The 25490-nt window shown below is 42.5% G+C and overlaps 2 protein-coding genes across 2 annotated transcripts in view; both read right to left on the bottom strand.

The window, feature by feature from the left end:
- Positions 1-9928, bottom strand: part of jmy (junction mediating and regulatory protein, p53 cofactor) — a 29305-nt gene extending 19377 nt beyond the window's left edge. Inside the window, exons 1-2 of the mRNA XM_053411330.1 lie at positions 8826-9928; positions 780-953 (exon numbers count right to left, since the gene is read on the bottom strand). Of these exons, the coding sequence (XP_053267305.1) occupies positions 780-953; positions 8826-9695 (1044 nt within the window). The 5' untranslated portion in view covers positions 9696-9928. The remainder of the gene's footprint in view (positions 1-779; positions 954-8825) is intronic.
- Positions 9929-16434: 6506 nt separating this feature from the next.
- On the bottom strand, positions 16435-20271 carry LOC128424855 (betaine--homocysteine S-methyltransferase 1). Its single transcript, XM_053411280.1, has 8 exons — positions 20166-20271; positions 19871-20003; positions 19642-19754; positions 18882-19073; positions 17821-17968; positions 17038-17220; positions 16703-16931; positions 16435-16615 (listed from the first exon to the last, which is right to left on the bottom strand). The coding sequence occupies exons 1-8, from the start codon at positions 20187-20189 to the stop codon at positions 16435-16437; spliced, it is 1203 nt and encodes a 400-aa protein (XP_053267255.1). The 5' UTR covers positions 20190-20271.
- Positions 20272-25490: the final 5219 nt, after the last annotated feature.

Genomic DNA, 25490 nt, shown 5'->3' with positions numbered 1-25490 from the left:
AGGTTGTTTGTATCTGTAGCTAGAAAATATCCATCCATTCTCAGACTGTACTTTAATGTCATTACATGCATTTGTTCAGAAACCACCTTAATGAGCAGTATGTCACTCCCTCCTGCTGGGCCGTTAATCAAGCAGGACTGTGACCTGTTGACCCCGACCAGGCATGTGTTCACACAGCTCTATGAAGGCTCAGAGACAGTAGAGATTAGCCTGCAGATTTACTTCCCTTTTCAAGCCTCTAATGAAGTAAAACCACAAAGATGGAGGGGAGAAAGAGTGTGGAAAACAGAAGAGTGTGCTGAGGCTGCAGAATTACTGAGTGGTTTAGTGGCTGCTGTAATAATACTTATGCTGGTTGTTAAGCCGCTCTGGGCAGGGGGGGGGGGGGCTCTCCAGCTGATCCTCTGCCCTCCACAACCCCCAGATGCAAAGCTAGATGGAAGCACGGATCGGCTACTACACCATCGCTACCACATGTAGCCTCAGCAACTAATGCTAATGTCATTACAGTGGGCTTAGAAGGGCAGGCTCAATGGAGGACTTCATCGTGCATTGGTTCAGGGCTCGCTCTCCAGCGCCAACCTTGGCTTTTTCGAACCACAAAAGACAGCATTGTGACTGGTGGAGTGCACTGTAGCAGAGAGGCAGCATGACACAAGTCAAAGTGCGTTCCAGGACACACCAGTAACCAGGCTACAGCGAGGTCTAAACCTACTTAAATCAAGCCTTAAAACAGATGGTAGTGTGTGTGTGTGTGTGCGTCTGTGTGTGTGTGTTACCTTTATCTGCTGTCTGCGCAGCATTGCCAGCTCCCTCATGTCCCTGAAAGGCTGAAGCAGGTAGTGGTATAGCTGAGTCGTTGCCTCCAGCAGCTCTGCATACGCCTTGTCCTCCTCTGGGTACACCTGCAGCAGCTCCACCATGCTGTCGATGGCTTTGTGCTTGTCCAACACCTTGGACAAGACGCACAGAGACAAAAAGACACGGTTGGGAAATTGGTGCAGACAAAGATCCACTTCAAACCTGACATGGTCGGCGTCGTTTCATATTTGTCTGTCTACAAATCCAATAAAATCAGATGTCAAAACCAAACATTAGGACTACAGCTCCAGTACATGTCCATCACAACATTGCAGAGTTACTACTCCTTTGGTCCAAAGCCCCAAAACGTTCAGTTTACAATACGGGTTAGGGTTAGTTAACCCTAACCCTAACCCATAATCTGCAAGTATTTGGCATCGTTTCACTATTTTTGCTTAAAGAATAATTGAAAAACTGCGTCAGTCAGTATCTCAGTACTTTCAGCCTATATGTGGCCTGTGATTCCTATTTAATGATTTATTGATTGAAAAGCAAAAACTGCCTAAAGTCTATTGGCTCCATCTTCTCCGGTGTGTGAATGTTTGAAGGTTTATGAAATGTCTGTAACAGTTAACTGAAAACAATTTGGGTTTTGGTTAAGCCAAACAAGACATCAACATATCAACTCGTGCTCCAGGATATTACCAAGAGATTATTATTTATTTAATCAATACATTACAATTTTAAGACATAATTAATAGAGAGAGTAGTTACTGATTAAAGTAATTTTCAATGGTCAACAGTAAAGAGTATGAGAGTGCAGGCACATTGGCAGGTGTGTGTGTGTGTGTGTGTGTGTGTGTGTGTGTGTTTAGGAGTGATACCATAAAATACATTGTTTGAGTGCAGTACAATGAGAATGAATTGGCCCCAACTGTTGCTGATTCATACCATATGTCCAGCGATCCACAGACTCTGCATTGTTGATGAGATAAGCTCCATCAAAACAGCTTTTGTACACACAAACACAATGCAGCTCCCAACTCCCAGAGATCACTGCACCCGAGTCACACAGCACAATACACCTCCTTCACGTCTGCCTCGTCTGATATTGAAATGTACCACCACCCAATCTTCGTCCAGAGCAGTGAATGAAGTGCTCTTCTCTCTATAGATATGAATAGACACTCTTATGTTAACTCCAGGCTGCTTTTCCAAGGCCCTCCATGCTGGGGAGCCGGCTAGACACAGCGCGATTCAGCTCGAACACTGCTCCTACTGTTTACCTTGGGCCTGCGTCTCCGTGGTAACCGCTGACCCAACGTCCACCGACTCCCTGCCCCTGCAGTCCACGCCAGCCAGGAAAACCCCTGGGATAATTGAGTCGAGTCCGGCACATTCTACTTTAACTGTATTTACATGTTCAAATCTGTTTGTTGAAGAGGGCCAGAAGGCCTGCGACTGCTTAGTGTGTTGAGCTGCTGAGCCAGCGGGATTACACGTCTTAATTCGAGCCAAAACTATTAGTCGATTAATCAAAAGCAAAAATGCCAAACATTCTTTAGCCCCAGCTTCCCAGTCCAGAGGATTTCTGCTTTTCTTTGTCCCAAGTGAATATTAACTAAACATTTACTGGTTCTGGACTGTGAGTAGGAGGACAAACAGTCATTTCAATAAGTCAGTTTGAGCCACAACAAGTTGTGATAGACAATTTTTCATTATGTTCAAGGTAAAGAAAATAAAGACATAATAACCAGCAGGTTCGTCAATCATGCTGAGTGTTTATCATGGAAGGTTACCTGGAAGTTCATTTAACAACCTTATTTATTGCTTTTCAGTGAAATTAGGGTGAAATTATATGTTGTTTCACAAAATAATGGTTTCCAAGCAAACTGTCATTAAACACTAAGAAAATAATAATTCATTGAATGTTGTCAGTTTATGACTAGAGACTTGCAGCACAATATGAGGCACCATTGGCCTCCAAACACCCAGTCTGCAGCCAAAGGCACTACACAGTCTCTTTGACATCGTTCTCTTTTAACAGCCTCTAACGTTGTTTATGATGTTGTTGTAACTCTTGTAAATTGTAGTCAAATGCCCCCGACGGCTGTTCACACAGTGTGTGATAGTGTGATACAAAAAGTGCTGCACATAGAAGCGCTGTATGAATGCGTGTGTAAATGGGTAAGGAGATTTTTTGTGAATATCACTTTGAGTGGGCGATTACAATAAAAAAAAAGGTCATCGAGTCCATTTATATAAATGCAGACCATTTAACATTTGTTATTGAGCGAATACACAGAGTTAACTAATCCATTAGTTCACCAACACAAAATTATTTGAAAAATCGTCAGTCTGGTGTTTTACAGGGTCCGAGCAGCTACCGCTATAGGGTCAATATTGACCCCATTGAAAGAAACATATTTTTGTGTGAAAACTCCTGAAATGTTTTGTCTGATTGACTTGATAGCGCCCCTTAAAGTGCAGCCCCCTGTTTTACCAAAATGCCGGAAAATCATATGCATCATGCCCAGACACAGAAAAACATCTGAGGACCCATATTCCAAACCCAAAAGTAAGTCAGCCATTTGGATTAAGTCTTTTTTGCTTGTTATTCGCTATTTGCAGACGTTCTACTTTAATGAAGTCCTCCTAGAGAACAACCTCGACAATGAAAAGTTGTGCTAATCGTGTGATTTCCTTCAACAGCATGCCCATCGCCATGAAACAATAAACAAGATTAAAAGTGTTTGATGACCTGGCGTGACCATTTTTATATGTTAATATTCAACATAATGATCGCACTACCAACTAGCAACAGGATGTGACTTTAACTGCTTCATGCACTGTGTAAACGCACGCACAACACAAGGCCAAGCCCTGTCAACCAACCCAGTATAGCAGCATATTATCTCTTAGTATGCTAATTCAAGTCTTTCATTGTTGTTGCTGATAAATCACCGATGGTATCCCAAACAAATACAGACCAGAACTGCTGAATTAAAGCAGTGTACTTATTTATAACTTTTCCAACTTATTTGAAAGATGTCACAGAAATAAACAAATGTCTACAGATTGCTCTCCAATGTGCAATGAGATGGTAATTACAGGATGTTGTGAGTGATTTGAGCTGCAGTGCAGCCCTGTCATCAGAACTCACTCTTCCAGTTTGTCGCAGCTAAATCTGCTCTGCCTTGCTGGAGCACTTTTCTCTCTGGCTTTTAATTGAAACATCTCACAGGAGGAACACGCCTCCCCTGTGAACCGAGCAGACACAAAAAGCTCTTTTGAAACTGAATGCGAAGGGTCGACAAAAGAAAAGTAAGTCTACAATGGAATTCCAGTTACCTCTTCCACCAATAGTGCTCAGTGGCCAGGTTCTTTACAGAACTGATGCCAGTGGAGAATCAACTGAGCTCAGACCTGCTGCCACAAATTCTTTCAGCAACGTGGTTTATTTCTGGCCAGCATTATCATGTTATGATCAGAGTGGACCAGAGAGATCAGTCAGTACAGCACCAGGCGCAGGAGCATGCAACGCACTCTGCACACATCCCTCCAATAAACATCAGGAAGCTTTTCTGCGACTTTTGTTACAGCTGTTGGTTCAGACATGACACTATCGGCCTCACTGGTTTGTGGTTTGTTCTGCCTTGGATCACTGTCAGCAGGTACTCGCCACCATCGACCGCCAGCACTCCACAAGCCTTTGCTGTTTTGGGGGATGCTTTATCGGAGTCATATAGCCACAATAACCATCTTGTCAAACTGGCTTAGGGCGACTGTTCCCTTAAATTTGAATATATTCCCACACCTTGAGATGTGAAACCCATACAGGAAAATCGACATGAATCACTTCATCTGTTAGTGGGCATAATGTTTCGGCTCATTGTTGTACTATAGGTATTCTTGCAGGTGCAGATCAAGTACAATGGTAATAATAGTACCTGTAGATGACAGCTCAAAGATACCTTCAGGTGATGGTTTACTTCACCACTTGGAAACTATTAGTGCAGTCTAATGTACTGCAATACATCCTCACTGTATGGAGGGGATAATGCTTGGTTTTAGTTGATACTGTTTTAGAGAGGTATTGATTCCAGTGTGTGATTTATTTAGAGGATGCAGTTTATTGTGCTGCTCCACAAAATTGCAGTCTGGGTCCAATGCAACACAATTCAACATCACCTCACACTGCAGCCTATGTAATGAGGGATGAGGTATGTGCATTTAAACATATCAACTTAAAGTCTAGAAACTCATAATATGCTCTGTTGTTTTGCGTCTTATAGACCAAATGATCAATCCCGAAAATAATCAGCGGATCAATCTATAATGAAAACAAGTCGTTGAAGCCCTGAAGTGCTTTGACAGCTGTTACAGGCCAAGTTGACAGTAACAGTCTTGTGTTTGATACCAAACAATGTAGTGTAAACCATCAAGCCTGTTTGAATCATGCTGTTCAACTTTATCCCCCCTGCATAACAGTTTAGTTAATGTTTCATCATTTTTCATTACGCTTTACACGGCCATTACCAACAAAGAGCTTGCATGTCCGGTTTACTGTAGGGGAGCTGTTTGTGTGTAACGACAGGCCACATATAATAACTGTGTCTGTGGTCAATGATTAACAGACAGATGCCCTACATCTTATGACTGTTTTCCACAATCCGTCCTCCTGCATATTTGGCCCCAGCCGTTATCACACATCACAGAGTCAGGAGACTGAGGCTGCATCTTGTGAAAAGTTGTGGTCAGGGTACAACAGTGGTTCTCCACCTGCTCCACACACACACACACACACACACACACACACACAACCACCAGGCAAGATCAATAACCGCCTGGAAAATGTCAGAAACATTGTGGGGATAAAAGGGTTGTCATGGTTTCCCACAACTCATGTGCTTCAGACAGTTTGTTCTAGTCGATAACAAAAGATTAATTTAGAGAAAGAACATCAAATCCTTACATTTGAAAAGCTTGAATCACTTTTGCGCAAAAATGACTAAAGCGATTATTTCCTTCACCAAGGAGGTCATGCTTTCACCCCTGTCAATATGTTTGGTTGATTTGTCAGCAGGATTTTACAAAAGCAATGGAACAGATTTCACAAAACTTGGCGGAAGGATAAGGCATTGGCAAAAGAGAGAGAGAGAAAGAACCCCATACATTTTGGGGAGGAACCAGGAAGTTTTCATCACCTTTCTTAACGTTGTGAGATCCAGTGTTTTTGACAGGGAACAATTAATGGATCTTGATGAAAGACATCAGGCATATTAATGGGAATGATATAAGAGTGCGCTCAGGACCAAGCAGATTTCCATGCAGTTTCAGAAGGGGACGGTTAGGTCTTGGCCAAGGTTTGTACCATTCTAGTTCGAGTATCAAAAGTACCTGCCATTTAGGTTTGTATAGATTAATCAATGCAGCTCAACAGTATATTAACGAGTAACCTCTCATATTTCTGTAACCCACAGGTCAAATGCATTAAAACCCTGAGTCCACCTTCCCGGAGGTAAAACGTGTGTGTGTGTGTGTGTGTGTGTCCTAATTTTCTTCCTATTCAACATTCCAATAAATCTAGACTCTGGCCTCCAAACTACTGGGACCAGGTCAATGTTTGGCTTATAACATTACCTACAGTCCAGGGTTATCAAGAATGGACTCAGTGACCAGGAAATTGGAAAATGGAGGCACGTGAACTCTTTTAAAACTGTCCTGTTGTTGTTCACACTTCAGCAGAGCGGTATTATTTAACACTGTGGTAACTTCTGAGGCTGTAGTTGTTAGTGGCTGGGCTGGCTTGCATTAGATTTCAATGTTTTTCTAACTTTGTGTTAAGATGTATATGGTGAAACAAAAATATAAAATAGACATCTAATAAACACCGAGACAGGATACAAGTTTTCCAAACAACAAGAAGACATTTCAGAAGATTAAGATACTCAAGATACTTTTTGTCAGACCAACAGTCCAAAACCAAAAGATAATTAATGTCCAATGATATAAAACTGAGCAGAAGAAACCTCACATTTGAGAAACTGGAATATTTGGCCTTTTTATTATAAAAAATTGGGAAAATCTATCATAAAAAAAACACAATTGCAGTGGATAAAAACCAATCGACTTATCAACAGATGATATCAGCTCTTCTTCTCTGTATCATTTCAGCTCCACTGGGTCGTCCTCATCCAGACAGACACATTACTCAACTTCCCATTTCCTCCTTGTTTTGGCCAATTCTCCACAGAGAATCCAGGAAACTCAACAACAATAACAGGGGCCATTTCCTTCTGAGATGCGTGTGCATGAAGAGCTCTGTTATCCCGAACACAACTGTGTAGTTATTATGAAGGCTAGAGTTTGCAACCACACGTTTGTTGTGGGTGTTGGCAAGACTTTAGAAAAACCACCACGAAGTGCAACCTCAATAACAAGAATAAAGTTAGATTAAAGTGAGCATCATTATCTCGCCGAAGGGAACATTGATGGATGAGCTATTGTCTGGGATTAAATTATATATAACCAGTGTACCTAGTGAAGTGGCCTCTGAGTGTATAAGTGAGACAATGTTTATGTTTTTCAACACTCTTCCTGGTTACTTACCCTGCTGTTCGTTCTCTGTGTGTTAATCTGCTGAACAAAAACAACAGAGCAGGTGAAAGACTCTGATCAGTCTCCTCCCTGCTGATCATCATGACCCAGCTTGTGTTTACACTTCATAGTATTAGTAGTAGTAGTATCCACTATGCTCTGGTAGGATTTGTCAATAGTACCCGACAATGGGCATAAATTAAAACATTTGTCAGCTCTTTGCACGCTGGCTGAGCTGACTGTGTGTCTCCAGCTTTGTGGACCAACAACTGAAACAGTCCCAACAGCTGTGCTGACACGTCACTTCAGTAACTCCACCTCTGATTGTTCTCCCCTGTGTTTCTGCGCGACTCCCTTCACACTGCCCAGCCAACTGGAGTGTGATGTCTGGCCAGGGCCGATCATATTACAGGCCTGTGAACTCGCAGCAACAGATGGTTTAACACAGGAGGGGGGAGGGAAGAGGAGGAGAATGAGCTGACCAAGAGGCACAATTATGCTCTGAAAACTATAGACTGCATTTCACCAGTTATCTGCAGGTTCCTCCAAGTGAAAGTTTAGACTTCTTACATATCATTGTCAAACAGAATGTCATCTAACACCTGTCTCGTGGTCATGATAGGATATCAATGAAAACCAGTAGAACCACCTCAGAATTAAAGTGCACATTATCTTTCAGTGCTGCTTACTGCTCATGTTATGTATTAATCACTGAATACATGGATTCAACTAATTATTCATTTCATTAATGATTACTCTGCTGATTGTTTACTCATCAAATTAACAATTTGTCTATAAAATCTATATATTTTTTAAAGAAAGTGCTGTTTGACGTTCCTCTCATCCCAAGGTGACAACTTCCACTGACTTTCTTTGACTGGTCTAACATCCAAAAACCAAATATATCGAGTTTCAAGTCATATAACAAAGAAAAACTAAATATTAATGTTCAAGAAGCTAGAACCAGCAAATGTGTTCTACTTTATTTGGTACCAGACTACTTGCAGATTTAGTTTCTGCCCATTCCTAATTCATGAATGGATGGATGTGTTCACACCATAGACTGTATATTCACACGTGGATTTCGAACAGAGTCACAGGTGTGGGACAAGAGAAATGGAGATTCTCTAGTTTTTGTCAATTCTCACATACTACAACTTATTATAACTTGTGTTTTGTTGTTAGGGTTGTGGTATTAGGATATGTTTTTATCTTTTTCAATGCCTCTTTGTGCCTTTATGATGCTTCCTGTTTGTAAAGATCTACAGTGTCTGTGGTTCACCTGTCATTTCCTAAACGACTTTAAATAGTGTATAAAGGCTTTTAGAAACTCTCAACATCATGGGCCAAATAATTCACGTCCTTGATTCCCACACTAAACATCTTCACCTCACATTAGATGTACTTTGAAATGCAGATCTCACCTCTTGCATGCGTCTTTTGGCCCGGTCCTGCGCATCCTCGAAGCCCTTCTGCCTCAGCTCGCTCAGGCTCTCGTAGTACTCCTCCGTGTCGTCGCCCCCGGAGAACAGCACCTGCGACAGGATCTTCCAGCCGCAGGTGTCCAGGGCATGGCCCAGGTACACCTGCAGCTGGTAGCACAGGGCCTCCGTCTCCCGCTGCGACACCCCGGTGGAACCGAAGAGCACCGTCCAAACCCCGGTCGGCTCCTCCGGGAAACACGGCAGACACGGCTCCAGGTCCGAGTTGACGGAGCACAGCAGGAGGTGGGCTGCCCTCAGGTCCTGGAAGGAGAACAGCCCGGCCCAGCTGAAGTCCTCGCGGCCGCTGGCGTCACGGTCCCCTGGGTCGGAGTCATCCGGAGACAGCAGGACGTCCATGGGCTCCAGGATCTCGATGTCTATCACCTTGGGGGTCACGATGTCCCAGGACCCTAACGTGTGGCTGATACACTCTAATGTCTGCGAGCCACCGGCTTTTAAAGCCTTCTTCTCGCCGGCACCAGGCTTTGTTGTGGGCTTCCCTTTGGGGACGGAGTGGGGTCTAACTTTAGCCTCGTCTCTCCTCTTGGTGCCTGGACTTTTAGAGTGTTGTTCCGCCCCGGAGGCTCTGGCGGCAGGAGGCACAGCGGCGCCGGGGCTGCAGTCGAGGAGCGGGTCCAGAAAAGTGGCCCGTCTCTGCACGGTTCTGTTGTGGCAGGTTATGGCGAACTTCCCTTCGACGTCGTTCCAGGCCACGATGAAAGCGAATTTGTGCCTCTCTCTTTCGTCGAAGAGTCGGGGTCGGACGGACACCCACTCGGACTCCAAGTTGTCCTCCATGGTGAATGACATCTCATCCAGCCAGTGGAGAGGAGACGAGCAGATTAAAACGTTAGCCAGGCGGAACAAAATGTCGAGGCTAAAGGGCTTTGGCTAGCGAGCTAACGACAGGCGCCAGCCCGGAGAGCAGCACCGGAGTGGAGGCGAGTAGACCCGCTGAAATGAAGCGGTGACACACAAAGGGATTCGGGCTTTGTTTACCCGCTGCCAGCTGCGTGTGCGCGGCCGAGAGCACAGCTGACGTCGCCGTCCGCTCCGGCGGCTCCGGGGTCCGGGCGTGAGGGAGAAGTTCACCGGACACCGCGGTGCGAACGCAGCGGGCGACTCGGCTTCATTTCGGGGCAGGAGCTTGAGAGGAGGTCGGTGGTCATGACGCTTGTCCGCTCACCTGGCCGCCGCCGCCGGGGCTCGGTCACAACAACGTCGCGGACCGGGATCGTTCCTTTGTCCGCTCGCTCACAATGCGACCGCGTTCCGTCACGTGTGACTGTGTTTACAAGCAGTCAAGTGCGTGCGTGCGCGTGTGTCAAATCCGGGGAGGGATTTCAGCGCTGCAACCCGCCTCCTCGTCCCACGCGATGCCTTCACTGACATGATAAAATACAAAAAATTAGGACTGTTCAAAATGTCGTTTGCTGAATACGTGAGACTAAATAAGACAGGTCAAGACAGTTCAAGACAGGACAGGTCGAGACAGGACTAAACAAGACAAGAAAAGACAGGACAGGACAGGTCAAGACAGGACAGGTCGAGACAGGACTAAACAAGACAAGAAAAGACAGGTCAAGACAGGACAGGTCAAGACAAGACAGGTCAAGACAGTACAGGTCAAGACAAGTCAAGACAGGTCAAGACAAGACAAGACAAGACATGTCAAGACAGGACAAGACAATACAAGACAAGCCAAGCCAAGACAAGACAAGACAGGTCAAGACAGGACAGGTCAGGTCAGGTCAGGTCAAGACAAGAAAAGACAAGACAAGACAGGTCAAGACAGGACAGGACAAGACAAGACAAGACAGGTCAAGAAAAGACAGGATAGGTCAAGACAAGACAGGTCAAGACAAGACAGGTCAAGACAAGACAAGACAAAACAGACACATAAGATAAGAGAAGACAAGACAAGACAAAACAGGATAGGTCAAGACAAGACAAGACCAGACAAGACAGGTCAAGACAGGACAGGTCAGGTCAGGTCAAGACAAGAAACGAAAAGACAGGACAAGATAGGTCAAGACAGGACAAGTCAAGAAGGGACAGGACAGGACAGGACAGGGCAGGACAGGACAGGACAAGACTAGACCGGTCAAGACAGGACAGGACAGGACAAGACAAGACAGGATAAGACAAAACAGACACATAAGATAAGACAAGATAAGATAAGAAAAGACAAGATTTTATTAACCCAGAAGGAAATTATTGTGCCAGTATAAAAACAAATAATGAGTAAAGAGAATAACACAATTGAGTCTAAATAATTTAAGTGAAAATAAGAGTTAAAAGTATTAAATTGATTATAAGTCAAAACTAGAATGACGAAGTTTACAGGAAGTAAATGCAGAATCAGCGCCTAACAGAGGTGAAAATAGAAATGACAATAAAAAAAGTAAGTTGTATGAGACAGTGAACTAATTTAAAGTAAAGGAGCAGTGATAATAGGAGTAAAAACATAATATGATGGAAAAACAATAATATTACACATGAATACTAATATTGCACATTATATTTAACATAATAGGAAGAAAAAACATACATTGTATAACACATGAAACTAACTGAGTTACATGTCATTATTATTATAAGTGTCTATTTGTAGGTGGTTGAATGTTTTTGACACGTTTGTATTAAAAGGGTGTATACAAATCTAATTGTGGCTGGAACTAGCAGGGGTGAGGCCAGAGTAACAAGATTATAGCCAGCAACATAATATAAATAGGCTATTGTACATTCATTTTCTCGCAAAAATCTGGTTTTGAATTCGAGTCATTGCATGTTTTTGTATTTTCCAGAATGTGCCTCATGTTTCCCAGACGACGTGAAGGCACCACAACGGTCCCTTTACTTCAGACTTTAATAAATCAAATGTCAGTCCCTGAGGCAAACAACAGACACAGTTAATAACCACATTGTGTTGTCTCTGTCAGTCATTTCACACTGATGATCGCATAATATCTTCATTTGCCTCCATTGTGGCTGTTTCTTTGTTTCACTCTCGTCCTTCTGGTTCCCGCAGCCGTGCACGAGGAGCATAAACATCTGCACGTGGGCAAATCCATGACGCAAGCACGCAGGGAACGATGCTGTACGGAAACCCGACTCAGACAAAAGACAGTTGGACATAAACAAAGGGAGAAATGTCGCTCTACACCATGCTATAAAGAAACGACAAATATATATGTATTCATATCCATGTTGATCGTACTCTGGAAAAGACAGTGATACGACCACGTGCTTGTTTGAAAGATTAGTGTCAATAATATGTTAAGTAAATACAATCCCGCTCAGGAGGCGGGATTTTATTTGTTTTTAGTCACAGTGCAAGACAAATGAAGCCAAATAATAAGGAAAACCCGAACACCCTTATTTTATTTTGTTTCAGATTCCTCCTGGACGAGGAAGACAGCAGCCTTGCTCACATCTTCTTCTGTCATTCTTAACATCTGAGTCTTTTCAGCTAATCTCTCCTGGAGGGGCTGTTGTTGCTGTCTGTGTCTTTGGGCTCACGCTGATGTTGGAAAATCCCTCTCCTGCCAAGCCTGTTGAGTCCACGACTCATCTCCTCATTCAGCATCTCTTCATGCCATCTTGCATTCAAAGGGAGATCTATAAACCCCTCTCACTCATGCAGCTCCCACATCAGTTCCCTTCCCTACATCTTGTTTCACAGTCGGCACACTGATCCTGGTCAGATCCAAGCCAAACACACTGGAACCAATCTCATCTGGACAAATTCATTTTTTGGTTTCCTCTGACCAGAGGATGTGCTGCCAGTATCCTGCAGGCCTCTTTTCACTTGTTTGGTGAAGTTTCATCTTGCAGTTATGTGGTGGTTGTGAGAAATGCTTCTGTCCAATCTCCTATATCTTCCACAGTATGACCAATAGCCTCGTGATGTCCTCATATCCTCTTCAGTCTTCATGAAGCCTCAGTCTGGTTAATTACATTATCCGACCGCTGCATACCACGTGGAGCCATGTTGCACTCGTCTAAACCCAGGACAAAACGGAGGAAGCCGTGGCACTGACAGGTTCTGTTATAACCATTAACCTTAACTGGGAGCCACAGGCACAATCACTTGCATTGAGGTTGAACTAAAGGCCTATATCGTCAATGTCGATCTGACCCTTTTGTTTGTCATCATACATATGATCAAATTCCCTTCAGTTAAATTCATAGGTCGATATAATTTGGTAAAAAGCTAGTCACATTTCGAGGACTGGTATATATGATGATATTTAGTGTAGCTTGACTGTTGGGCTTTTCTTGCGGAGGTATGTGCACCAATGAGAGACATTTAGCTTCCAGATTATAAGTGAATTTTATTTTGCGTTATTCACTTATAAATGGCTGGCTGCTGAAGATATTGTGCCTGTTTATATTTAATTCATGAATCCAAATCACTGGTAGGAAGTGCTTTTCCCTTTCGGTGTATGAAAAGAGTAGGAAATAAAGATGCAGCTACTTTTGATATTGGCTGAACATTTGAACATAAATGTGTCTCCCGTCTTTTGGAATGCAGCCTCTAGGGCTCATGAGAGCACGTTAAAAGAAGATAAGGAAAAGTGTTTAAAATGTTGTTCCCAGGGTGAAAGTAATGCTTTTATTTATATTAATGAAGTCCACCAGGGGCGTAAGACCACATAGTAATATTCCCATGTCTCTGTGTATAGACGCAGGACGTCAGCTGAGGAAACACAGGAAATCAAAAGTCCCTTTGGACCTTCAGTATAATATCACACATGCAAGTAGATCGTTCTCATAGTAATTAATCTCTGGGAAGTAAAAGATCGAGCAGTGACAATCAAGACTTTAAACTGACATGTTTGGGTTTATTCACAAAGACTTGGGACTCTACAGGTTTTCTGTCCAGCCCAATACACCTGGTGACTTTAACACCATTAGCCATTACAGCTTAACATACAATCACCTGTATGGGGATAAAAACCTTACTTCTACATACTGATTTGATTTAAAATAAATATTTCACAGAATTACTTCATTATAACCCAATTTTTATTTTGTCATTATTATTTTGACCACTAGATGGCAGCAGCAGTTCTTGGTCAAGTTTCAATTTGGACTCGAGAGTCTTATCTGAACTAAAGTAGTGCAATGCTGCCACCTTGTGTTTGTGTTACTAAAGAACAGAACATTTGGTTGAATAAAAGAAAATATAAGGATCATTTTGACCTGAGGAAGTCTCCGGGGCCCAGTTCTTCTGATATGAATAACAGAATAGCTTTCCACTCCGTATTAGATCTGCCCCACTCTCTCTAGCACACTTTAAATCATTGTTAAAAACACCATCTCTTCCATTTGCCCTTCTTTTGGAGTTGAGAACTTTTTTATCCTAGCAGATTTAATTTTATTATATTTTCTTTTATCTTCTATTGTCCCCGTTGGTATTTTTGAAGTATTACTTTTTGCTGTCTTCTTGTTGTATATCTTACTTTGTGAAGCGTTTTGGTCAATCGAGTTGTTTTAAATGTACTATATAAATAGAATCGACATTGACAGAATAATCCACAATATAGGAAATTGTTCATTGTCACATGCAAATCTCTCTTAATGAAAGAGTTTCAACTTTATTATTAGATATGAGTACAATCATATGTTAAAATGTTATTTATGACTTATTTTGACCTGTTGCTACTGTTATTACAATTATAATGAGAATATGCTATCCCTTATAAATAATAATATATATAGAAAATATTGAACTAAAATAATAAATATAAATGTTGCAGAGAGTTAAAAGACAAACATTTTTTTATATTCTCTTGAAAAAACAAGGGAGCCACTTGACATTAAAATTAGAATTTGTTTATGTCAAAACAGATTAAGAAAGGTTGATGATTGTCACTGATTGCAGGAGATGCATCAGTCATCATTCGCTGTTTGACCCTATTCAGTGGGAGTGTCACGTTGTTATAACAGTGATCCAAGTGTCATCATCAGTGGAAACAGTGTGGAGCACAAAGCAGAACGAATGTCACTAAGAATATGCAGGAACACACAATTGAAGGGAATAGTTCTCCAGGATTAAAATCAATCATTGAACCGAATTCAACAAATCATATGAGCTGGATAAGATGACAAAGGTTTGATTTAACCTGATAACAGCATCTTAGCCTGAAGTAAACCACAATTAAAGCACAGGGCCAAAATGTTACAATATCCAAATACATCTCACAAGTTGAAACCTCCATATCAAACACATCAGATCAAAGTTGAGGTAAAATGGTTGAGGTAATATCTTCCACTATTTTGGTCATCTACTATAAAAACGCTAACATGTGTCCTTTATTGGGGGAGATAAGATAAGCCACATTCAGCTTTTAATTTTCCTTTAAGGTCAGGGTCATATATATTATATTCAATATATTATATTTCACATGTTAGCATTAACTTGTATTATTTCACTCCAACTTATTTTAAATTTTCTATCCGATTTGATCCTCTTTTTCTTGCCTATGAAATTTTGGTAGAAATTTGTAAATTGTGCCTTGAGTTTTAACTGATTTTCATTTAATTTCATCACTGTGGTTTTTCCATGTCCCTGTGCAGCACCTCAAATAAGTTTTTTTTAAATTTATGATTTGAATTTTTTCCATGAAAAAAAATACATACACTTAGGAGTTTAGAAAAACAAATAGGAATAAAATCTAAATGAAAAGTTGCAACATAAAATTCAGGAAACGTTTTACCACATCTCTCATAGAACAAAGTGCTGCTAATAGATGCACCGTATACATGTGTGTGTGAATGGGTGAATGTAAAAACTGTACTGTAAAGAGTTTTGAGTGCTCATCAAGACTAGAAAAGCGTTATTTAAATACAAAACCATTTAACCAGAACACGTAACACCTGTCTACACTTCTAGGCTTCACCTGTGTTTGTCAAGTTATTTATTACTTTTTTCTTGAATGTTACAGAACAGCTCCCAGATTTTCAAGAACACATCCAGGTTATCATTTAGCTCATATAATAGAAAGCAGTTTCTGTGAGGGTGTTAAACCAGTTTCGATTATGTGGAATATCACTCCTCTTGCCATGTCATGAACCTCCCTCTGTTTAAGGAAATGTGCTTGATAAATAAAACTGTTTTCCCCTTTATAAATCAACATCCCAATCAATACGAAGAACATCTCACACACACACACTGGTTTTGTTCAATTGGAAGTTTATTGCTACACACAATTCAGTTAAATTCAGACAGCAAGCACTGGTTTGGAGTGTTGGGTTATCACAGCTGCTCTTTTGAGCTTTGTAATTTCACGATTTCATCGTCGTACTGAAACACTCGTCGTTGGTTAAGGCTGGACAGCTAATTTGAAATGTTAGTAAAAAAAGAAAAGAAAAGAATAAACCCTTAATTGAGAAACAATGTCAGGATTTATTTTGGTATGCAAACTTGAAGGGAATGTGAGTGTGGCTCCTCACACTCCCCCCCCCTCGGCCTGTTCCTTTCAAATTGGGCCTGGGGGTGGTGGGGATGGAGGGTTGGGGGGGGGGGGGATGAAGACACGACTCAGTGGCATTTGTTGGCCTTGTCAAAGAGAACCTTCAGCTGCTCCTTGGAGGTGGCCTCCTTCTGCTGCATCAGCTCAGCGTGGCCCTTGGTGACGCCCCAGCCGTCCGGTGTGGACATGGACGGGCAGTAGGGGCGGCCGGACGCGGGGGTCTGCTTCACCCAGTAGTCCTGACGAGCCCTGCGCAGAGGAATAAGGTACTTTTTAAAAACAAAATAACCAAACTTAAAAAAACAAAATGTGCGGAAAAGAGTCGCCTCAACCTACCTCGCTCGAACCCAGGGCTTTGTGTGCATTTCCAGGCCACTTCCCCAGAGGCCGTGCTTCTCGGACGCAGCGGGCAGGAAACCCCTCTCAGGTGCCAGCTCCTCGGCCAAGGCACGGACGTGATAGGGTTCAAATCCGCAGCAGCCTCCGATATAGCGGATGCCGGCAGTGTACGCTTCCCGGGCGTATTTCTGCATGTCCCATCTGGTCAGGATCCTCGGCTCCAGACCTGTGGGGAAAGCAGTTGTTGAGGAGTGTGTGGATTATGATCTTCCATCACAACCGTTAAACTAATAATGTGGAGACGCATCGGTCGCCTGAGTGTGTGTGCGTACTGAAGGGGAACTCGGGCAGATCAATGAAACCCTGGCGCTTGCAGTCAGGCGTGTGGAAGGCCAGCGGCTGGCTCATGTAGTGAGCCTTCAGGCCGGCCTTCTCCACTCCGGCCTTCATCATCTTCACAGTCTTCACGCAGGTCTCCGGGTCAAAGTGGCAGTTGATGCCCACAATGTGAGCTCCTACGAAAAGGAAACAGGAAGTCATCATCAGGTCTCAGAATGGATGCATCAGGGTCGCATTGTGGGAATGGAAGGATTCAGCATTTTTTGGATATGGACTTCATTCAGATTATAAAAGACAGAATCTCAGACTCGGCTGCATTAATTTTGAATTTTTTTTTTCTTGCATTTGCACATGTATATAAAATCTGAACTGCTGTACATTTCAAAATGATTAACTTTCAGGTTAATAGTAAAGATAATGCAGTTTAATGACAGTTCTGCACAACTTTATACTGTTCAGTTAGAGAGACACTGCAGCTATTCAGCCTACTCTCATTGATATAAATGGGATGGACTGATCATTAAATCCTTCATGAAAGTAGGATCTGTTGCCGAACTGTTGTATTAGACAACTGCAATGGTTTCAGCTAAATGTACCTAATAAATTGAATTGTTCTCTCTACTTGCTGCACAGTGGCCTCACTTCTGCATCGTCAGGATGCGTCCCCCCCCCCTTACTCTCCTTAGTGCGAGGACAGTCCTTGACATGTCCTCTCACCTTTGTCTCCACACTGGGACAGGGACTCATGCAATGCAGTGGACTTAGATTCGCCATACCAGCTTTGACAAGTTTGACGGCACAGTCTCCAGGGCTGACTCCATTCATGTCTCCATCGGGTCCAATGCAGAGAGTTGCGGCCACTGGCTTGCCGGTGGCCCTCAACACCTGGACTGCCCACTCAGCCTCTTCCACATGCTCAAAGTACTGCAGAGCAAAAGACAATCCAGGTCAATGAAACAAGTGGATCATTCATCTGAAAGAAAAAATACGTTTTGCATTCACATCAAGTAAAAACTAAAGTTTGGAGGTCAAAGATCAGATCAAAAATAAATTGGGGAGGCAGAGTATTAATCGGAAATTCAAAGTAAATAAAAAACGCTGTGCATTTATTTATGAATTCACCTTCAAAACACATTTGTGAAACGGCAGAATAAAAAACTGTCTCCAAAAGATGGTGGAGATTAACAATCACTACAAATGAGTTGTAATGTGGAGGCACATGAAAGTCCCTCTGGCTACATTTGTCCACCGTGTTATTTAAAGTTATGAAACTGGAGGCACGCGGACAATTCACTACAGGTTCACATTTGTCCTTTGTTTCACATGTTACATAACTTGGCACAGGAACAAGTCGCTGCATATTGCATTACGTCATTACGACTGTTTGAAACCTGACCCGCACATCGGTGTCATTGTTGTGTGCGGTGAGGCTTTCAAGTGAGTATTTAGATTTTGTCTCCACCAGCTACATCACAAGCTGATTTCATCAATATAGCAAATGGGAGTTTCTTGCAGCGCCTGTGGAGCTAGTGGTAGTTGTTGGGGACATTTTCCTCACCTATTTCGCCCATAACACAAAAGACTCCTTGCAACCTTACTCTGGAAGCTGTGGACAGATACGCATCAGGTTCCAACTGCTAGTTTTAGGAATAACAAGATTTACACAGCGCTAAGGAAAAGGTCAGGAATTCTCGTCCTGCGCCGCTTCAGTTCAGACCTTTTTTCCATTTATTAAACAAAACACACTCTAAGAGTTATCTGCAGATATTTAATCTCATGTGACATCAACTTTACATTAAGGTGAAAGAAACTGATCTTTAGTCTTTCCTATACGCACCTCTGCGATCAAGAAGTCCACATTTTTCTGGACAAACACGTCGGTCTGCTTCTTGAAGATGGCCTTGACTTCAATCTCATTCTTGCAGCTGAGGTAAGCGGGAGTCTGAGAGATGCCTCCTGCCACCAGAGCATCCCCCTCATTGGCCACCTCTCTGGCCAGGTCACATGCTGCTTCGTTTATTTGCTGCCCCTGTGGATGGGAAAAAAATGAAAAAGAAGGCTCACTTTTCATATCAGGAGAATATGGAATTGCTACTTCTGTTTCCGTGCTTTGCCTGTGGGCAGCGTGTGAGTGCTTTAAAACCCCCGGTGCCAAGCTGCTCTGAGCAGCTGGAGGAAACTTTATAGCTGCTTTTGGACATGCACTGAACTCTGGATAAACTCCAGACATTCTCAAGAGGGACTCTATGTGAGAATGCAAATGTGTGGTCCAGACATTCTCCAGAACTTCTCTCAGCCAGCCCCTCAGTAAAAAGAGAATTTCTCAATGAGCCCATGTGAGAAATCACCAGGAGGTCCTCCAGTGATCACGAGTTGCTATTCTACATCCTGCCTTGTGCATGTTGCACCCCCACTCACCTGCACACTCCCAACAGGTCTGTGTTGTTGTGAATGCATTTGACCGGATAATCTCCTGCTACATGGTTCATGTGTGAAAGGCAGACTCCGGAGAGAGTCCAGACCCCCCAATTGTGTGGACATTCTCCGGAGTTCATGCCACAAAATAACATAACAACTTTAATATGAACACAACTCACAGTGAAGCGCTGAGTGTGGCCTCTGTTCACCAGTTTGTCATCACTTGCATAGAAGGTGAATGTCTGCATGACAGTGGAGCCTGCCCTCAGGAACTCCCTGTGCAGCTGGCGCACTGCAGGAGGAGAGAAAGTGAGAAACATGTGGCTCATTACGTACCTCACAAAACTGGGTTTGCAGCTCAGCCATCAACCAGAATGTCGTGCGCAATTACAGAGGATGGGACCTTACCCGCCTCGGGGTTCTCGGCTGCAGCCTCAGGTGTCCACGGCCCTGCCTTCACGTAGCCCCTCTTCTCCAGGGCGAAGACGAAGCCTCCGTCCCCGATGACGACCTCTCCCGCATCCAGACGCTCCAGAATACCCTGCGCCAAAACACAGAAATAAGCAAAAAGTTTGGGTACACTTTGCCGCTGTAGGGCGCAAGGCAGTGCGCACACCCACTCTCATTCTGCAGGAGAAAAAATCAAGCGCAATGGACTGAGAACTCGTCCTCTGAAGTCGAGACTTCCCATCCAGTCACTCACCCTCTTTGCTCCAGCTGGTGCCATGTTTATTCAGCTTCAGCGTCCTTCTGAGTTTGGAGAGAGCTCAGTTAACGCATCCATGCTCAATTTATAATCCAAAAAGGGGCGCGGTCGTCCTGGATGTCACGTCCAAATCCCCCCCCCCCCCCCCCCCCCCCCCCCCCCTCGCAGTCATTGTAAGTTTCCACAGAGCAGCCCACTGTTCATCATCCAGCAGAAATATGAAGAGTCAGCTCTAATGATGAACTGGATTGTTGGCACGCTGACTTTTGGAGATATCAATCAGTATACGACATGTGGGAAGATGATTTGACTTGCGTGGAAGTGGCTCTATATGACATATATACATGAATGCAGGAGACACATAAACTGCACTAGAGATGATACAGAGATTAGTGCATGCGAATCGTTTGAATAAATTACTAATTGCATATTCCAGTTTACGGCCTGTAGGTGGAAATGTGGGGCGTAGCTGCCATGGTGTTGTAAGTGGCAGTTTTTTTTATTTTCTGGAATGATGCCAAAGACCCATGTAATGTGGTGAGTGAGAGAACATACTGTACAAGCCCTGGTACTGTAGCAGTGATGTGATGGAGTTCAGAGCTATACTGTGCGGACTCATTGGAAACGTTTGTGTGTGTGTGTGTGTGTGTGTGTGTGTGTGTGTGTGTGTGTGTGTGTGTTTGTGTGTTTGTGTGTTTGTGTGTGTTGTGTGCGTGTGTGTGTTCATGGTTAATAACAGAATGTATTACCCACTGCAACATTGTGGCTTATTGGTGATGTTTGGTTGACTTAAAGTCACACAAATAAGACTTTAGATACACACGTACAACATTTGATTAACATGGACTACAAACATATATGTATATTTATATAATGTAAATTAGAATAATATAATGTATAGTCGTGCAAAGTCAAAGATGCTACTTGTTACTCCACTTGGTTGTTTGAGCTTCACTGCGTCATGTTGAATGAACCTAAATCTGTTTAAACGGTGTCATTATGTGGACTTGTCGTCCTTATGGGAACATAAAACAGGTCTCCATAATGGAAATCATTAGATCCTGGGGGGGGGGGTCAGTAATGATTATGCTCTTTGCAGAGTTTGACTCTACAGGCTGTATTCACATCCATCTGCTGCAAGAACAAAGTTTCTCAATGCTCCACTAAAATCTCCGAGTTTCATGCTTGTACTGTGGAGCATGACTTTAACGACCTCTCAGCTTTTTGTCAGAACCACGTCTGGTTCAATCTTTCGCGAGGATAACGTGCAAAACGTGACTCAAGTGGCTAAAGGGGCGTTACAGTGATGTAGGGCGCCTATAAACATCAGATTTTTGAATGAGGGAGAAGGAGGAGAATTGTTGGAATTCTAACAAGGGAACAAGCCAAACACAAGTTATTATTCAGAGGAAAGTATTTTTAAATGTCTTGAATAACGTCTGGAGTAGTATCTTTAACCTATCGTGGTGTCACCCTGAACATGTCAGCTCTGGCCTGCTTCACAAATATATACAATAATCAGTTTAATACTTTTTAAAGGGAAACTCGAGAATATCGAAATCTGAAACTTTATTAAATTCTGTTGACTTTATGACTGGTTGGATGAGCTATAATTAAAGTAGACTTATAATGTTTTATCTTGTTACATTTTACTACTTGCACTTTGTAACTTTGCTTTGAAAGATGCGTTATAAATGAAGTTAAAGTTAGGTCACATAAGCACTGAGAAAAGGAAAATAAATCGTCATTGGTTAGAAGCTGGATCTTGGTAATGATTCTCATTTTTTTATAAGAATTCACTGTTAATCCTCGAAGTGATTCTTAATGACTGGGTTCATATGTAGAAGTGTTACTCAATAATGATGAGTATCTCTCACTGTCCAGAGGCGTCTGTGAACAGGCTGGAGGAGCTTTCTCACTGTGACGGATCATGCATCCATGGGGCAACCTGCACCAAGCACATGAATACCCGGAGGAGTGACGTCTGTCCGCAATTATAAAAGTTATTTCTTTCATCTTTGCAAACAGAATGTACAAATGTAACGATGACGTCTCATCTGTCCTTACCTTTTCAAGACCTTGTCATTCCACACCTGTCCACCAGTTGTCCTCATTGTCTCACACATGAACCTCCTCAGGTGAACACGAACAGAGTTTTTCTCCTGCTTATATTTAATTGTGTTCAGGGCCGGTCTTTCCTACAGGCGACATAGGCGGTTGCCTAGGTCGCCACTCAGAGGGGGGCGCCAAAAACTGCGCATAGCAAAAAAAAAAAAAAAAAAAAAAAAAAAAAAATATATATATATTTTTTTTTTTGCTAGGCAGAGTTTTTTGCACCCCTTCTATATGTGGTATGGACAAAAATATTGTATTTAATTACTTTAACAGTAATTTAAGTAGTTTCATAAGAGAAATCAGTTAATGACAGCAGCACTCAGGTGGAACGTTTGGCACGGGAGCAGTTGCACCCCGTACTGTCTCTTTGCTGCATTCATCCTGTACTTTACAGGTTAGTAGTGGCTGAGAGTCACCTACGTTAGCTCCTAAAGCTTCGCTTGATCACCACGAGTGTCATTGAGACATGTTGATGTTGTTTTGATTGTCTACTTAGACTGGTAGAACTTAAAAACTCCGCTGGGCAGTGAGGGGAGACACTCGAGCACTAGGTGGGCGGGGCTACATTCGCCTGTATATGAGTTTATTTTACCTGCACGTCGTCTTGCAGGCGGGTCGCGATAGTATATTGTTTACTTTACAGTGTGTAGTTCAGCTCTGACACACACAGACTCTGTAATTCATGTATTGTTATTGTGCCTTATAAAGACCAGTTATAAGCTAATGTTTCATAGGTCTATATTGTAAATGTTTATATTTCTTTATGAGTGATAATGTATATTATGAGGAACTGAAGGCTCTGTGTTATTGCTGCTGCATTCATGCTGTATTCTACAGATATACTTTGTTGCTGTGGTATCAATTTTGGGAACCATTACATATATCTCCAACCAATACTTTGACATTAAAAAAATTTATCTAACATTAGGGTAAAATGAGGCAAAAATCGAGGTACGAACCTCCTTGGTGTTGTCAGAACATGCTAGCACATTGAGGCTTATGGTTAGAGTGTGTGTGTCCAAGCAACCTCGACGAGGTAAGAAATAATTTTATAATAAGTTTTCGTGGGGGGGGGGGGGGGGGGCACCAGGAGTGAAGCTTGCCTAGAGCGCCAAATGTGCTAGGGCCGGCCCTGATTGTGTTTGTAGACTTCACTGTCGGAAAAGCCCTTTTGAAATTGCTGGTGTGTGTGTGACAGTAGAACCAGTTCACAGCCTGTCTCTTAATCTTTCGGGGACAACAGTTCGTTTATTTTTAACCACGTGGTTTGTAATAATCCAGTAAGTTAAACAAATGTACCTCTGCTCAGGCTGGAGGCGTGCAGACACGCAGTTATCAGTTTATCAGGTACACCCCCCCACTGTTTGGCTTGTATCTGTAGTGTTAGAAATAGTATTATAGGATAAAACAGGTGGTAACGCTGCAGAACTGTATTACATTTTACTGACAGTATAAATATTTGGTTCACCCTTGTTATATCAATGATGGTTCACTCAGTTCAACAGCAGCACACATTAAATCCTACAACACAATCACAAACAGTTCAAACAACTACTGGAAAACACAACTTCTAAATGCAGGGTTACTGCAGGCCTGTTGTATTTGACTATTGTAGCTTGATAAATCCAATAAACTGCCAAGTGAGTGAATATGCCGGCCATCACACGAGGGAGGTAGACTGATAACGATGGACTGTCTCCTGCGGTGATAGCCTGAGCGATCAATCAGGGATAATCTGTTCCCTCCCACCCAGTTTGAGAAGGAATGTAGTCAAGCAAGATTAAGACTTAATCACATCATATGCAGGTGTAGCCAGAAGCAGGGTAAAGGTTTTGTGTCAACAACATACTGATGGATTTCCCTCCAGACAAAAACGGTCTTTAAAACACATTTACAAAAACATCTCACACAAACACAATAATTCGGCATGATCATGAACGGTGAAATTTAATGTAAAAAGAAGCAGTTTTGCTGAAATTCACCACTGATTGGTCTGAATATTTCCACTTTAATTATTCTGCATCATATGGTATAAATAACATCACGATGACGTCATTATGAAATGGCATCATCGCAATATGAACAAGTGATGAGAATTAAGAAAAAGCATTGTCTGATTGGGGAATATACAGCCTGCATGCAGGGTATGAATCACCTCTGAATGCTTTTCATCATTTTTTAAAACAGTCTAACTCAGATCATTGTCCTTTATTCAAGAGAGCCCTAGATAGAACACAGCCAGGAGGAGGTAGTTTGAGTTGTAGAGTCTTTCAGATAACATTAAATGCAACTCCATGCTGTTGGTTCAGGGGAATCATCCTACAGTTCATATAAACTGCAAATTGAATCATCACAAGACTACAGAAAAAGTCCTGAAATACAGTTTGCATTGCAGATCGTTCTGTTTTCTGGTCTCAGCCCAGATTAGGATGGCGAAGACCCTCCCTCTTTGGTAATCCAGCCAAGATTAACACCACAGGCAACCACTGGTATGTTAGAGTTGGGGTGAAATTGGGGTGGGGGAGGAGAAGGATTTCCCTTATAAACTGAGAAAAATTTAGCCAGGAGAGAAACACTGATTTGCTGCATGAATCAGCCCATGTTAATGTAATGTTGATGGTAAACAGAATAGATTTATGAATAGTTATATTTTGAGATTTCTTCCAGGATTTCCAGATTATCTTAACACAGTCTTACATGTTGTCATCAGCCGGTTGGTTCAATTCTACAGTGGCCCTGAAAGTATGAAGTATAAGAATGTCAGCAAGAAGATTAACTCTGAAAGTTTTCATCAACTTGAAAACACATACACACACACACACACACACACACACGATAGAAAACATGTAAATATGTACATCAAGAAACACAAGGGATACGTCATACCTGCTGACCATTAACACCAATTGACAAGAGGAAACTGGTCATACTGTTTAAAAAGGTGCAGCTCACTTTTAAGATGCCCCCTTGACCGAGAGGAGGTGGTGGGATGGAAGAAGATGCACTTAAATTTAAATCATGCATTATTTAACGATTTATCTTGGTCGACCCCCATATATTCTTATTTCTACTGTTGCTTATGCAGGCAAATTGTAATGTTGTTTTGAGAGACACAGTCCGACAACAGCTCGCTTTATGGCAGTGTTGGAAAACCATCGTTGATGTTGTCTGCACATGCTGAGTCCGGCTGCTGTTTGGAAAAGATGA

This window comes from Pleuronectes platessa, chromosome 19 (assembly GCF_947347685.1).
Source record: "Pleuronectes platessa chromosome 19, fPlePla1.1, whole genome shotgun sequence".
NCBI lineage: Eukaryota > Metazoa > Chordata > Actinopteri > Pleuronectiformes > Pleuronectidae > Pleuronectes > Pleuronectes platessa.
The sequence above is the reverse complement of the archived record's forward strand: the minus strand, read 5'-3'. Positions and strand labels throughout refer to the sequence as shown.

Coding starts and splice junctions, on each gene's coding strand:
- LOC128424855 (XM_053411280.1), bottom strand. CDS start 20,189: ATGGCACCAGCTGGAGCAAAGAGG. Junction 20,004..20,165: donor CACCAGCTGGAGCAAAGAGG/GTGAGTGACTGG, acceptor GTTTTGGCGCAG/GGTATTCTGGAGCGTCTGGA. Junction 19,074..19,641: donor GCCACACTCAGCGCTTCACT/GTGAGTTGTGTT, acceptor TCCCATCCACAG/GGGCAGCAAATAAACGAAGC.